Consider the following 16,457-nt stretch of genomic DNA (forward strand, 5'->3'; position numbering starts at 1 on the left):
TTACATTGGAACTTTTTACTCACCATAAGATGTGAAATGGTGGGTGGTGGGGAGCTTTAAATAAGAACAGGCATCCTTTCACCTTTTAGAATTTTTACTGAAATATTTTTTTGAAAAGTTGATGTCTGGATATATGATGTAAGGAAAATAGTTTCTGCATGTGTGGTTAATCATGAAAAAATAGTATATTCCGAATGAATTATATTTGATTGAGTATCTATTTTTTAAAAAAAAATTGTATAAAATATAGATTATATTCTTAATAAAGATTTTTTTTCTCATTTTAATTAAAATTTAAGTGTATCTTCATATGACCGTTAGAATTAGCATCATAGGAACGGTTTATAAAATAGTGAACAAACTTTGAGAGAGAGAGAGAGAGAGGGTTTATAAAATAGTGAACAAACTTTGAGTAGACACAGCAGACAGAGAGGTGGGGCGGGCGGCGCAAGTACATGGCAGGGACCCAACTGGGTTTTAGTCTAGTTTGCCTGAAAGGAATGGCTCGCGCACCTTCACGGAAACTTGGGGCATTATTGCAGGCTCGTACAAGGGAGGGCAACTTGATTCTTTGAGATAGAGGTAATCATCAAGTACTCTTCTGAGCTTTAGCTCTTGGATTGTTGGGATTGGAGTACTACATGATTGTATTTTGAGTGCATTTCCGCTTGTTCACTGTTACTCTTTGTCTATTATGGCATCGACTCCTATGAATCAACTGTAGTGGTCTGCCAATCCTTCCTCTTGGAATGGTTGTTGAAGTAAAAACACTGATTACCAAAAAAAGGACAAACATAAAAACGTACAAGTCATCCAAGATAATCAAAAGAGAGAGATCTTAACTATCTACAATATTTCAGTAATTTTAACATATATCATGACATTAAAAAATTAATTAACAGAATCAAGAAGACTAATTAAGGACCCCTTCAGTGTCGCCTTTGTTTTATATTTTTGTCTTCAAAAATCGAAAAAGAAAAGTTAGCTGAATTCGACAAGATGTATGATTGAGTCTATTTTTTACAAAAAAGAAAGTGTTTTTTTTTCAAAATAGTAAAAGTAAAGATAAGAATTAGCAAAAATTTCTGCAACTGCTATAATCCAACAAAAATACCAAGCAGTCCCTGAGAGCATGTGGTGCTTCGACTCGAGTGAATCATGTCTTAAAGTTGGGCCTCAAGAGTGCCACATAAATAGGCAAAGCATCTTCTATTGGTTATCTATCAATTGAAAAAAAAATGTCATGATAACAAGTACACTACAGCAATTTTAAAAGAAAAGTAGACAGACTGAAATTATATTCTAGAACATAACAAAATAAAATTTGAAAATATTTTCCCTAAGTACACCACCTTCTATTAAGCAACTTTTTTTTAGTTTTTGAGAACTACTATAATGGTTTGTTTGCATATTTCCGTAAAATTAAGCTGAAAATTCTACAAACGTCAAGCATATCGGCCTATTCAACTCACATCTTCCAACAGCCTCCCAAATCCCAGCTTATGGGCTTGTTGGGCTGCAAAAAGAAAAGAAAAAAGACTCAGAAGATATCTTTATTCTTCCCACAGAATTTGATCTAAGAGATGTTCTTGTTGATAGAGCCATACTAAAAATGGGCAGCCCAATCCGCAAACCCAGTAGAAATTTAGCTCAATCTTACTGGATCACAAACAGACCTTCTAGGTTGGAACCACGACTTCTTATTAACTAAGTGCATGAGATGAGAATAACACTGAATATGATGAAGGTGTGTCTTTGAATAACCCTGAAGTTAGTTTCAGTTCATTGTCCGTTCAAGCTTAGGCGACATATATTTAAAGTTGCGATCCTGAAACACACAGGAAATGGCATCTCGAGTAAAAAGCCCACATGAAATTGGAGCACTAATGTTGTGAGGGAATACATGAAAAACTTTTAAGCATCACTACTGTCTTGTTGATACACATAGAATGTAAGAACAGAGACCAGCAAGACAAGAAAAGCCATGATTAGAAACTTCGGAGTAAGCTGTGTCGCTTCTATGGTCCTCACAGTCTCAATCTTAGATTCTGCACCCGTGGAATCCTCTGCTGAAACAGTTGTCTCCATGCCTGTATCATGGACGGGCACAGCTCCAGATGACTTCTTAACCTGATAACAAAGAGTTGGAAATTTACTATAATTCCCAAAGAAATCCTTTGAACTTAAAACATGAAAAAATTTACTGCAATATGCAACCATGATTTCATGTCAGTGAACCTGGCATGCCTGAATCTTGTAAATGAAAGTATCATATTCAATTATAGTTAGAGGTGGTTTCATAATGTTGTCAAGTCATTATGGAGCTACAATGAGTATTCAGTGCATCATGTGATGGGTATCAATTGCATTTATAAATAATTCTTTCAAGAGCTCATATTTTGTCAATCTTTGGTTATAACAGATATGGTCCATGTGGCAGACAAACTCTAGCAACCATAGGTAGATGCATAGCTCTTGCTTATGAAAAGAATATGGTTCAGTTCAAAACAAATAAACAAACATCAAAAATATTGACTCGATAAGGAGCAAGCCATGAAGCCAAACTCCTGAAAAAGGCTCCGTTGAAAACAAATAAACAAATATTAAAATATTGAATGAATAAGGAGTAAGCCATGAAGCCAAACTCCTGAAAAAGGCTCCATATATTGACTAGGTAGATACTTTTCAATTGACCATTAACTTGATGTCAGCTATCCAAAGAAATGAGCCAAAATTCAAAGGTTATCCTAACCAGTGCTTAGAGGTCGGGCCACCTATATACCAATACACAGCCAACTGTTATCATAATCTTCTTTTTTTTTTAATTCCTCAAACTGTTGCAAATAGTTGACTGTTGTATTGGCAGTTTAAGGACAAAGATGGAGGCTTCACTTTACAAGGTGAATGATCCAAAGTGAATTGATTATTTGCTCAAGTGCATTTGGTAGAGCTCAATGCATGAAGTGCATTATTTATTTTTATTTTTTTTTTTAAAAAAAGAGTTAGGGCAATTCTGTGTGTGACAGGACTCACATAATGACAGAAGATGTTCTTGTGAGGCAAAATACTGCCACTAGCCATGGTCTGTAAACCAGTTCTAAAGGTTGCATTGCCATTGCCATTCAAGCCTGGCAACCCTCGGACTATATCTGATCCCTCAGAGGATGTCGTCCGAAGTGATAATCTTTCTGGCATGACCCTCTGTCACAAGACACACAGCCCTACCCTCCCATAGACAAAAGGTTGCCAAACCCCCATGTTCGATGGCCCGTGTCTGATCCCAGGCTCTAACGGACCCGTAAGTTCAGACACACTACCAGCCTAGCGCAGTTGGCCTTGGTCACCTACTCCATCGCCATCATCTCGGTGCAGAGGTCGGCTCACAAGGAGATGTCAGCTACCAAGGCAATGTTGTTAGCTGTCGTCTAATCCCATTGCTCCAACGGCAATGATAACCGCAGTCTTAATAGACTCCGCTGTCAGGAAAAAGTTCGGCCTCCAGGTCTCAAATGCAAGAACCTGGCCGATGACCAACCATGGTCCCAAGCGCCAAACCTTAAAAGCATATCTCCTGAATGAAAACAGAAACCAAAGACTTCCTCAGGTGCCTCCAACAATTGAAACTCGTGCTCAAGCTGCCATTTTAACTTAAGCTCATGCACAATGAGCACCAGTGATGGACTGATGGTCCGTGACCAAGAAACCTCGCAACAAGGCAATACCTCCACGGTTAACTTAGGCACTCTAGTTCAGCATCATCAATGATGATGTTCTTCTTAAACCAAGTTCGCAAGCACTCCACATCAACCAAGGTAAGAGGATGAGTCTCCCACTGCCGGAGGGTCCTCCTCGTGGTACATCAACCCCAGCTCGGTAAGGCTCAAATCAAAAAGTACATATATAAAGTTTAGACAATGGCCATCGGATCTTAGATCAATGTTCCACAATATTAAGATCATCTCAAGATTGAATTTTTGTGTAATTTTTGAATCCATTCAATGTTAATTCAGATTTGAACCAAGCTTCAATCAAGCTTTAATTCAAGCTTGAACTTAGCCTGGTTCAAGCTTGAATTGATTTCTAGCTTTAATTGATTCCATCAATTAGGCTTGTGTTTGGCTTGGTTTGATTAAGCTTGAATCGAGCATGATATAGTGGCAAACAAATCAAGCTTGATCTCAACTTTCAAGTCATCACAAGATCTTATCTATTCAATGAACAAGATACCATGACATATATTTGGCACTAATTCATTGCATATCCATGCTAAGAAAAAAAGTACAATGATATGCATCATTATTAACTTTCTCAAGTCACATGGGGTTTGTCTTTACCTCTTGATAGCTGTTGACCTGCTATATGCTGGAAATTGATGATGTGGTCAATGGTATGGTTCCAAAAAGTGGTTGGTGAAGTTGGGCATCTCAAAATAGATAATCAAATTAATTAGAAAAATAAAACAAGATATAATTCTACTCTAACCGGATCTGAAAGTGGTTGCTGTGGTTAGCTTTCTTTCAAGAAGGGAGAAATGACAATCCTACACTACTATCCAAGTCCAACTGAAATGTCCAGCTAATAAATAAGTCTGAAGGGTCAAAGGGAAAGGAAAATCTTAGAGACTCCTACCCAGAGATCCAATTGAAATGCCTGAAAAATTTAAAGATTTAAAGGCAAAGACTCAAAAGTTATAGGAAAGATATAATGGACTACAGGTTGATCTAGTGGCCTCCATTGGGTGCATAACATGACTCTGTTTGAAAATGGAGTAGCGCTCCATAACTAACATCTCTGAAGATTTGAGTGCACTCCAATATTCATTTTAGCCAATTAACAAGAGTAGCAGTCAAAGATAACTGGAAATCCAGTGCAATTTTTCCCTCAGCTAATATCTACATCAAATGCTTGAGATCTAGCAGCATATGTAAGAAACATCATTGTGGAAAATTATATTCAAGAAATAGAAAAGCATTCCACTTCATCCTGGTATTGTTAGAAGTACAATTAAAGATTCTTCTGCAGAATCTTTATCTTATTCTGAGAGAACCAAAGTTCATTCATCCAATATTTCTTCTGTTGCAGAATATTTTGCATACACAAACAGTACTTGAGTACCAATGTGTAGCATGCAACTCTATTGAGTTGTAAAGGAAAAAAAAAAAATATTGCTTTCAACTTGACTTCCATGATAACAAATTCGTGCACGAAAACATGCACATAAAGTGGGTTTCTTAGTCCTTGTTGGACCCCTGGAATAAGTCAAGGAAAAAGATATATATTGTTTTCAACTTGACTACCATGACAACAAATTCCTTTAAAAACAGTGATAATATAAAATGTCAATAAAAAAATACTTAAACTTCTCATGGCTTCCATATCTGGAGCTTATTTCATCTAAGAAACATATAGAGAGCAACTACCTGAAAATTTGTAGTTGAAGATTCTGTTAATGCTTCCTCCGAATGTTTGAGGATACTAAATTCATTCTCGTCATCATCATTCCCCTTGTGACTCGAAATAATTCGAGTACGATCCTTTGTTCTGCATCTCTCTGCCAGGATTTTGTTTTTCTTTCTTAATGCAGATATCTGCAAATAAAAAGAATATGCACTTTTAAAGAATGTAGCCTTTTGCATATATATATTATGTGTTAGTCTAAACAGGGTGACCTGACAATCAAATCCTTTCCATAAATGCATATATTTTGCTGCAATCGAAACTTTCAGCAAATCACATACAACCAAAGTTGCTTTTAAAGAATGTAGCCTTTTGCATATATTATGTGTTAGTCTAAACAGGGTGACCTGACAATCAAATCCTTTCCATAAATGCATATATTTTGCTGCATCTGAAGCTTTCAGCAAATCACATACAGCCAAAGTTGTCAGTAGTAAAACTTTTCAATCAAGTCCAAGAACATAAAGATAGCTCTGCACATGTTACTTTTGAATAGTTTGAATAGATCTATATTAGGTACAACTTCATTTATGGTTCACCGACGAATATCTGCTATGTCCAACACCCAGTGTTGAAGACAGAATAACCATAACTGACAACTCCATCCCCTCTGTAGGCCGACTTGTATAAATGTTTTGTGATTTGAATATTTGTCAAAGGTTAATTTTCCAGTTAAAGAAACCTTGCAGATGCTTCCACAGTATTAAAATCAAAGTCTGCTCTTATGTTTCTATTTCTGATCCATTACAAACCAGAGCACATCTCCTTACTGGGGTCTAAGAGATAATGAATGTTTTCATTGGACAAAAGAGATATGGAATGAATTTGCATACCAATTTCCACTGAATGTGCCCAAAACATGTAACGCTGCAATAGGAGCTTGCAAGTTCTATGACACATAGGCTTATCCTGTAAAACCTTTTCCCATAACATTGATGTACACAGACAAATGCATGCAAGCAGATGTCCGTGTGGGGGTGGGGGGAGAGGTTTTCATAGGCTAAAAGAGTTATGGAATGAACCTGCATACGAATTTCCCCTACGAATGTCCCAAAAATATGTAATGCTGCTATATAAGAGCTTGCAAGTTCCATGACATCTTGGCTACTGTAAATCTTTTCCAATAACATTGATGAACACAGGTACATGCATGCAAGCACGCACACAAATGTCAAGAGAGCAAGAGCGCGCGCGTGCGAGAGAGAGAGAGTCCCATCTATCCTATTGATGCTGATGGGCCCTCTAAATAAAAGATTCGCATTATTAATTCATAATGTACAACATTAAAATAGCTAAAACCAGAAAATGTATGTTATGGATGTTCCTTGCCTACGCATCAGACTATTGATCTGGGAGCAATACATAAAGGAATAGCTAGATTATTTCCACAAAGCTGCACAAGCAAACAGAATAAAGGATAGCACCAATTTGTATTGTCATTTTTCTAAAGATGGCCACCTGGGCTGCCTAGACAGTCTGCCTAGGAGGGGCTACCTAGCAGGGCTGCCTAAGTACATGACATTTTGGTTTCTGTTAGAGCACATAGGATCAAGGACGGGAATGATTTATAAATTAGCATTAGATGTCGCCTAGTTGATAGTTACCATTACCATCTTATGAAATATTTCTTTACCTTTTTTTTCCTTTTAGTTATTATTTGTTTCTAGTCTATCATTTTTTTGGCCACCTTGACCTCTGGGCACCAGCCTAGGACCTTGGTGCGAGGCAGCCCCCTAGCCACCCATCTGCTGACTACAATCTTCCAATATGTTGCCTATGATGCCCCCATACAGAAAAAAATTCAAAAGCTAGCTTAAGTATAAGATTGATGGCCAGAAAGGAGATTCATGCCTCTTCCACTGAAGCTACAGTACAAAATCAAGAAACTATCTACATAATCTAAACAAGCTAATGAAAATCATAAACAAAATGTGCAAAAGAAAAGGGAAATAATAAGAGCATACCTGCAATTGAAGGCGCTCTCTCTCCAAGGCTAGTTTCATAACCAGGTCAGTGATGATTTTACTCCTGATACCAATGTCTTTCGCAGTGGTTATTTTTGCAACATCTGCTTGATGCAAAGATGTCTCTAAACATTCCAATTTGCTTCTTACAACACCCAGCTCTTCATTTAGTTCCAAATTGGTTTCAGTTAACAGAGTACACTTAGCTTCAGCATTCTCAGCCCTCGTCTCGGCTTTTGCAACCTTTCTCTTAAGATCCTCAATAATATTTTCCATATCACTAAGTGCAGCATATAACATAATCTGCTGCTCTTCAATTGCTTCAACAGATGCTTTTGCATGTTCTAACTGCGTATCTGATTCCTTGAGCTTTCTCTCTAGAAAGATTGCCTTCTCTGATCCACTGTTTCTAAGTAAACCTAGCTCTTCATTGAGTTCCATGTTAGCTTTAGTTAATTCTGCACACCTAGCTTCTGCACCTTCAGCCCTGCTTTCTGTTTTCAGCACATTTTCCTTAAGACCCTCAATTACATTCTCCAACTGACAGAGTTCAGAACGTAACAAACTCTGCTGCTCCTGACTATCTCCAAGAGAGGCCTTTGCCACCAGCAAATGGATATCAGATTCACCTAACTGCTCCTCAAGTGCTCTTACCTTTTCCCTTAAAGTCAAAACCTCAGAACCAGTAAGCATGCATTTATCATCAGCTTCCTTAAGGCCGGTTTTTAGACCATTCTGTTGCAACACAAGGATGTTATCAGGTTCTGCACAACTAGTTTTCAGCTTCTCAAAAGCACCTTCTTCAGCGGATAACTTCATCACACCTTTCTGCAACTTGGATTTCATTTTGCATTCTCTATGCATCGATGCATTTAGGTTTAGCTGGACACCCTGGAGTTTTCCCATTAATTCTTTTGAGATGCCCAGAAGGAGCTCAGCAGCGTTTTCTGCCTCGAACAGCTTCTCCAAAATCATTTCTATCGGTTTTTCCATGAAGTAGGACTCCCATTCTGCATTGTGCAGTTTCAACTTGAGGTCCTCTTCGAGAGATCTTGAGTCTGACAACTTCTTTTCAAGATCCAGCTCCCTGGCCAAAGATTTCTCCAGCATCTGCAAAACATGTCTTTGCTGATCCACTGTCTGGAGTTTCCACTTGCTATCCACTGTCTGGAGTTTCCCTGTCAAAAAGCACTCATTACACTAGAAACTCGATCCATCTTCATTCTAATATCAGCAAAAGAAAATGATTTTGACTTACAGGGTTCGTAATGTGCGAAAGCTAAGGTTCTTTCAAACTTTGCTGATTGCATTCTAATATCAGCAATTTGATCTTGAAACTGCTTCAAGGACTCTTGAGCATCATGAAACTTCCCTTCTATTTCTATTGTAGATTCTTCAAGGTGGTCGCTATGAGAAAGCTTCTGGTGGGCATCCATGATTTCCATCTGGAGCGAAGACATGAAGCTGTCTAGTTCTTTGACCTCTGTGTTCAAAATTCCAGACAAGGCATCAAATTCAAAGGCCTTCTCGATGGACTCGTTCGAGATGTCCTCCAAATACTCGGTGATCGGAGCGTCAATATCACTCGCTCTGCTTGACACTTGCAGGAAAAGCATCTCCAAGTTCAGTAATTTTTCAGAAGAATATGCTAGGTCAAGTTCTACTCTCGTTAAAACCTCCATGGCAGATTCTTTGCTCACTCTCTCCCCGCTTGCAGTAATTTCCATCATGATTAATATTAGCAGCCCTGGCACGATTCTTCTTCCCTGAACATAGCAAAGATTGAGGGCAGAAATCCGTGAGATACGAAGGTGGTGAATAAAAGCTTGTTTCTTTCAGCAAAAAAAAATAAAAGCTTGTTTCAGAAAATAATCCTAACAAGAAAAAAAAAAGCGAGAATATAAAACGATTTCCAAATCTATCACACAAAAAAGAAGAAACAAACGAATTATAGAAGATAGTTCAAGAAATCGGTTGAAAGCGTGCCTCCGAGCCATGGATCTCGAATCCTCCGCCGCGATTAATGACTAAACCGCCTCCATCGGTAGATGGATCAAGAGAAAGAAAAGAACCCTAAACGAAAACCTAATCGGCAAATTTCTTTTCCGCCAGAGAGGAAGATAGATGCCGTTTCGCATGAAGGGATCCGGACGGTATGTTATCCTATACGGTCCCCGATTAGGACTGCGACAGCGAATCCCAAACATGCTCATTCAACTTACCCGCTGTCGGATCCAGGTAGCAACTTAGGATCCAATCTGTCAAACCCGACCAGCGAACAACCCATAAGATTTAGATTTGACTTAAATAGATTTAAATCATAAATAGGTCAACTTATCTAAATAAATAGGTTTAATTTTAATTTAATTTTTTGACCTATTTAATTTATTTTGATCTATTTAGTAATTGAATGAGATTATAACACAACTCATTTAATCTATTTAACCTATTTGAAACATATTTAATCTATTTAACCCAACATGCATGTTTAAACCTATTTAACCTATTAAAAATTCATCTAACTCATTCAACCTAAATTAACCTGTTCGGATCGAATTATCTTTTAACCTATTTAATAAATAGATCATATTTCGATTGATGAATTTTAATCTGACCCGCATCCAACCGGATTACCACCTCTAGTCAGATCTACTGCGCTCTCTCCCCCGTGGCTTTTGGTTCGGCCACAGGATGAAATTAATAACACTGCTCTAGCAGGTATATCATACAGTTGGCATTGTTGCCTGCAGTCAATTTGTCTCCATTCATCAGGGGCGAGGAGAAATATTGACCGTTGGATGATTGCTAATGATCTGATATACAATCATCATGAGATTGAAAATCATCCAATTGTCCAGTCTAGATCCAATTCGGCAGTCACGAGTTCAAAGCGCATCTCTGGTATGATTTTTACTATTGAGATCAAGAAGAGAGTTGAGTTGAGAACTTACAAAGATTCCTCCATTCCTTTTGCTTAGATTATAAGTCGATAAGATCAATGAATAATCTCTATTAGCATCAAAACATTAAGAAGCCGAATGTTAAAGCAAATCATACAGTTTTAAAGTTACGGTGAGTAATCACCCGTGACCTAAAAAGATGAATCAGTAACGAGTATCGAAGAAGGCAGGAAAGGAATGCAACAAGTATGAATTACAACATTGTTGATCGCCACCAAGAAAACGATGCTCCAGACAAAAATAAAGAAACATGATCAGGAGGAGTTCCCGCTGTAAAATATATCTACAATAATATTAATATAAATAAGCAAAATGATTGCTTTCCATGAACAAAGTTCAACCTTTTCATCAGGCTCAGATTTTCCTATAAATCTGCAGTGGGTGCCTTGTGAATAAGAATAGAAATAATCTATAAAAAAAAATCAAATAGATATCAACCAGCCCCAATGGATTGACCATCATTGAGCCAATTAGCCAAAACCCTGCAAGAACAATTTTTTTAGCAAAAAGGTGACCGTGTGAATAAAGAAACGAGGGAGCCACACATTAACAAATACCACATTTGAAAAACCAAATAATAAAAAGGAACTAGCAGCAAATGCATATGGCGTAAAGAATAACAACATCATCAGAAAGAAACAATGGTGTATGAGCTAATTCTGGGTGTTGAGGGGGAATATTCCTATACTCTGAAATCCGGTTTCACGGAATTTCAGCTTTCTTGGTGGGGTAATCAATTTGTAGGTGAATGGAAAGGTGCACACACAAAAAAATAATAATAAAGGAGAAAAAAGAGTTAGTATTACCCCTCTGAAGAATACAAATCTTGCAATTTACAAAATAGATAGGTCAAAAGACAGAGACAGACACATAGGCATCCAAGGTTTCAATAATTTGTGATCTACTGATAATGGAGTCCCTAAAAGACAATTATTTAGCTATATGGTGGTAATAAATTGATATTTACCCTCAAATCCATAAGATTTGTACTTCATTGGCAATAGACATGTAGATAGATGAAGAAGATAAAGAACAGCATCATTTGGGACTGTCAGTGAGTCAAGAAAGCCCGAGTGATCTGAGCAACATGATAATTTCTCAAAAAAGGGGGGTCAGCCTTAATTTTTGGCCCCGAAACCTACTAGAGCCCAAAACAAGATGAGCCTAATTCTCTACACCAGTCAAAAATGAACTGTGGCTGGATTTGGGTATGGCCTGACCCAAAAAAAAATCACTGAGTCAGTATCATGTCTTTAAGAGTTCATAGCTGATTTGAAAAGCAGAGATCGTGGTAGCATTCGATCCCAATAAAATCACCAAGAAGAATAATATGAAAACATGCAGGAAACTTCAGTATACCATTATTCTATTCATCCAAAATGTTTTCAGACACTCTAAAGAGTCTAGAAGCTATAGTTCTTATTGCTGCTTATATGCTGCGTTGCTTAAAAACACCACAGCATTCAATAATACAATGACAAGATGGAAAAAGATATCAATGTCTTCAAATCAATTGAACAATAAAACAAAATTCAAACAGAAATCACAGAATGAGAGCAATGAAGAAATTCAAAAAAAGAGAGGAGAATATACTCCCTTAGAGAGAGAAGCTTCAGCCCTACAAATACATCTGATGACAGTATATCTTGATCTTCACTTGATTAGCTGCAACATAAGCCCATCAAATAGAACTAATTAACTCTGATCAGTGCAATTATTGGCCTATGGCCAATATATTATGAGGCCTACGTGTTTTCATTTGATCTCAAAATCCCTGAGTTTGAGACTACTTAATTGGTTTAAACAATAAATTACCAAGAAAACATTTCCACATTACTACAAGATTTGGGTGATGAATTCTTTATATTTCTTTTCTTGTTTCATATAATTGGGCATATAGATATTAAAGCAGTATGATATTTTAGCACATTCACCTATCATTACTTTGAGATCATTTGGTCGCTCAAAATAGACTAACAATTAAACATAGGCATACCTCAAGATCAGCATATTTTGCTCTTGGAGCTGCCTTCCATCTGCTCATCAAAATTCAAGATTGAAGCTATCTGTTCTCCTTGGCTCTTGGTCAAGGCACAGAAACTACAAGTGATCTCCATGAGTGAGCACTCCATCTTTAACTTAATGACTTGTTTCCCATTCCTCACTGCAACCTCCCAGTTCACTATTTTTAAGACATTGTTGCGCCATAGCAGTCACAGTCCTTATATTCTTTATCATCAAAATCCTTGTTCCCAGGCTAGTGTTCAACAATCCAAATGATGCGGCCAGCCTGTCACAATGGTTGCAAAGCAAACTCTCCTTCACTTACTCCTTGAGATCATGGAACACAAACTCTTTGGTACGTAATGCAGTTTTCTCATTCACCAGACCAAAAGTTATTTTTTAACAGTAAATCATTTCGATTTAACACAAACCATTTCCGCCATTTGCTCTCAAAGCTTCAACCTTTTCTGATTGTTACAACCAGAGAGAAGAACAACCCAAACTACAATCCCTGGCTTGATAACCATTGACTTGATGAGTTCACGGGCTTCTTCAAGATGACCTGCACAAACCAAAAGATCCACCATACAAGCATAGAGCTTCTCATCCAGAACAAACTCCAAACTTATCTAGCATGAGATTAAAACAAGTAGTGTCCTTCTGAGCAAGACCTATAACTGAAACCCAAAAAAAGGGTGAAGTAAAAATGGCATGGTCAGGTTCCTGCTGCATATTTATAAGAAATTTCATCATGTCAATGCTGTAATTTATGTTAACAATTATCCAACAACTTTTCATGATTCATCTCAAATAGACTGGTATTCGGAAAAAAAAAAGGCAGTTCAAACTATAAATTGATACGTAGAAGCTGTGAATATTGACTACACAAGGCTTATATGTCTTGTTAAGGGTCATCAAGTCATCAAACCAAACATCTTTCAAGCTCAGTACGGTCATAATCAATTGATCCTAATAGGGATACGCGAATATGTGGCTCCCTCTATCAGACTCTTCAAACTTCAAATCTAAATAATCTAACCCACCATATTTCCTCTCTTTCTTTTAGTTTTCGCCAAATCCATTTCTATCATTCTTAAACAAGCATTTGCATGATATATTTTATTATAGGTTCATCATATCTTTCAGTCAAAAAGAAAAATTATATCCATTAACTCTTATACAATCTAATTCAAATTAGTTATCTACACCAAAATCAACACCATGTTCACAAGTGCATCTATGGCCAGCTAGGGCCATATAGATAGTATCAAGTGAGATTAGGACCTGAAACATTTAATAGCATACGGTAGTCAGGGCAAGTTCTATTGGAGATACTTTAGCATGCTAAAGAATAAACCTACTAGTATTTTGGCATCTCTACTCCATACCTAAATATTTCTACTCTACAATACAAATTACTTATTCTATACCCAAAAAAAAAGATTAACAATCAATTCAAAAATCTGTAACAATCTCACTCCGCTCATAGCTTTTCTATCAGTCATTTCTACAAAAACGATTTATGTTGCGTTGTTGACATGCCTCTTATTCTCACCTTTTGCTCCAAATGAGAGGAACAAAAACAGACTAGAATGCAAGCTTATTACTGGACATGAATGAAAACAATTCTTAACTAAGTTCAGTGATAAGTGGCAAGATGATCAAAATGTTGCTATTGAGGAGCGTCAAGCATCAGCAAGAAAGTAAGAATAGACCATTTTGAGGAAAGCTATAATATTTATACAGGCTAGAGAACTTAAAGATTTGTTACATAAAACTAGATGTCTTAAGATAGTTTGTAAGCTTCTATCAACAGATGAGAACACGACAAATTCAAACCTTATTTGCAGAAGGGGTGATAGGAATTTGAATGTTCAGCAGGCAACTTTGCTGGAGAACTCCCTCCTCATTGTCCCTGAAAACCAACCGCATCCTTGAAATTACTTTCTAGAATTTCATCTTTCTTCATAGCTAAATTCAACAAACTCCGCTATGAAAATGGCGGTGTAGTACCTGAATTTGTTGAGATAGACTCACAGAACAGCATATATATTCTAAGAAAAGAAGATTACACATCTAGCAACTTCCAAGAGCAGCACAAATTCATCACAAAATAATTTGTTGTAAGATTATAAACAACATAATACAAATAATCTGAAAATTCAATATAAGCTAGTAGCTATCAATAAATATAGCACAGGCAGAAAGAATAACAAGCAAAGTAAAAAGAGTCAAAGCATAAAGTGTTTCAAGTTTAAACAAGAAAAAGCTACCGCACTGCAACACAAAATTACAATAACAAAGAAGTGAATTGAAAGTCTTACAAGAATAAAAGTAATTGGGTAAGGTATGGCAAGTGAAAGAATAAGAGGAATAGCAGAGAAACACTATGAGCATCAGATAATAAAAGACACATCGCAGTGGTGTGATGCAATTATTCAAAGGTCAAAAGAGGCAATTCACATAACAGGTTCATTATTACTAGCAAGCAACAAATTACAAAAAGCATGAGAAAGATATTTAACACCTAAAAACAATAGGGAGAAAAATGGATACGGATCAGATGAATGCATGACAGATGAGAATAGTAAAGTACTGCTGAAGAAGAATGAAATGTTTTAAAGGAGTGGATACGTCTTCAAAAGATTGAAAGTGAAGAAAACACATGGAACATAAAGTTACAGAGATCCACACAATATCGACAGGCATAAATATAACAGACACTGAAGAAAATGAATACCATAAGTAAACTATAATCTCCACCATTCTTAAAAATACATATAGGTTCTGGCGCAACCAATAAAACAATACCTTCAATAAAGATAAACAGACACAATCAGCAGGAGTTCCAATTGCAATTACAACATAATAAGCAAAAGGATTGCCCTTCATCTATAAAGCCTAACTTTTTCATTATGTTTACATTTCCTATATTACACTCAATTGCATTTTTATGTAAACATATCTCTGTAAGAAATAATCTGGCAAAACAAAGCCGTAACTTAATAGTAAGGGTAAAGCAACAAGAATCTTGCAACACCGTTGGAATGTTATCTCACAAGATAACAAAATTAACAGAAAGAAACTAAGGAAAAACCTCACTGGAAAATAAAGCAAGCCTGATGTCGAAGTTCCAACTAGCAAGTTAGTAACCAAAAAAAATGAAAATAGAGGAAATCAAAAGAAAAAGGATAAGCTAGCAAACGAAAAGCTGGATTTTCATGAGAGATGGCAAGCCTCCATACAACCACATGTAAATTGATAGGGTAAATCAAGTTATTTGTAATGTGAACTTTATAATGTTATATAACAATCTCTAAACAGGGAAATCCATATTAAAAATAGGCACTATTCAATATTTACAATAAATCTAAGTGATAGAAAAGTTATGCTGCATACTAAAGCCTCTCTACGTCCAGGAACTGTACCTCAGTAGAAATTGTGAGAATTTCAATACGTATTCCAAACAGAAGAGGCCTGCCTATATAAAACTTTTACAAGAAGGAAATGTGAAAGGTCCAAAATCCAACCTAGTTCAGAGCTGTATAATAAATGAAGCAGGTCTAATGTCCAACCTAGTTCAGAATTGTAGAAAGGATAAGGCACACAATAGAATCAAAGAAGAAATTTTGATAAGCTGCTAAAGACATTCAGGGACCGCATGATAAAACAAAGCGCGGAGTTTTAACATGACAAAGAAATTGAGGAAATCAATATTAACAAGCACCAAGCATGTAGAAACATCTTGTCAGCCCAAGACAGGGTAGTAGTGTTGATAGGTGGCCAAACTACAGGAAAGCAAATGATAACACCAGCATCCTTGAATGTCATGACCACAATTTGACCCACTTTCAGTTCCACTGATAACCAAAAAGATGAACTAAGATTTGGGAGTCATTAGTATACAAAAAGGTAGAAAAGAAATAAAATAACTACAATCTCTGTGCATTCTTAAAGATGCATACAATGCTGGTCACCATGCTCGAGACAAAGATAAAGAGATGCAATCAGCAGGACTTCCCACTACAAAATGTATGAAAAATTACAATATAGTAAGCAAAAAGATTGCCCT

At 36.7% G+C, this 16,457-nt stretch overlaps 1 protein-coding gene across 4 annotated transcripts; it reads right to left on the bottom strand.

The window, feature by feature from the left end:
• Positions 1 to 1,739: 1,739 nt before the first annotated feature.
• On the bottom strand, positions 1,740 to 15,449 carry LOC103702023 (WPP domain-interacting tail-anchored protein 1). 4 transcript variants are annotated; one of them, XM_039129281.1, is made up of 6 exons: positions 14,225 to 15,449; positions 12,378 to 12,947; positions 8,680 to 9,187; positions 7,422 to 8,599; positions 5,421 to 5,588; positions 1,740 to 2,130 (listed from the first exon to the last, which is right to left on the bottom strand). In XM_039129281.1, exons 2-6 carry the CDS (start codon positions 12,423 to 12,425, stop codon positions 1,915 to 1,917), a joined length of 2,118 nt encoding a protein of 705 aa, XP_038985209.1. In that variant the 5' UTR covers positions 12,426 to 12,947; positions 14,225 to 15,449; the 3' UTR covers positions 1,740 to 1,914. The 4 variants fall into 4 exon arrangements, with proteins under 4 accessions (XP_038985209.1, XP_038985208.1, XP_008782515.2 ...); XM_039129280.1 differs by lacking the exon at positions 14,225 to 15,449 and having other exon boundaries at positions 12,378 to 13,157; XM_008784293.4 differs by lacking the exons at positions 12,378 to 12,947; positions 14,225 to 15,449 and adding an exon at positions 9,408 to 9,739.
• Between the last annotated feature and the right edge of the window lie 1,008 nt (positions 15,450 to 16,457).

This window comes from Phoenix dactylifera, chromosome 8, assembly GCF_009389715.1.
Source record: "Phoenix dactylifera cultivar Barhee BC4 chromosome 8, palm_55x_up_171113_PBpolish2nd_filt_p, whole genome shotgun sequence".
Classification (NCBI taxonomy): domain Eukaryota; kingdom Viridiplantae; phylum Streptophyta; class Magnoliopsida; order Arecales; family Arecaceae; genus Phoenix; species Phoenix dactylifera.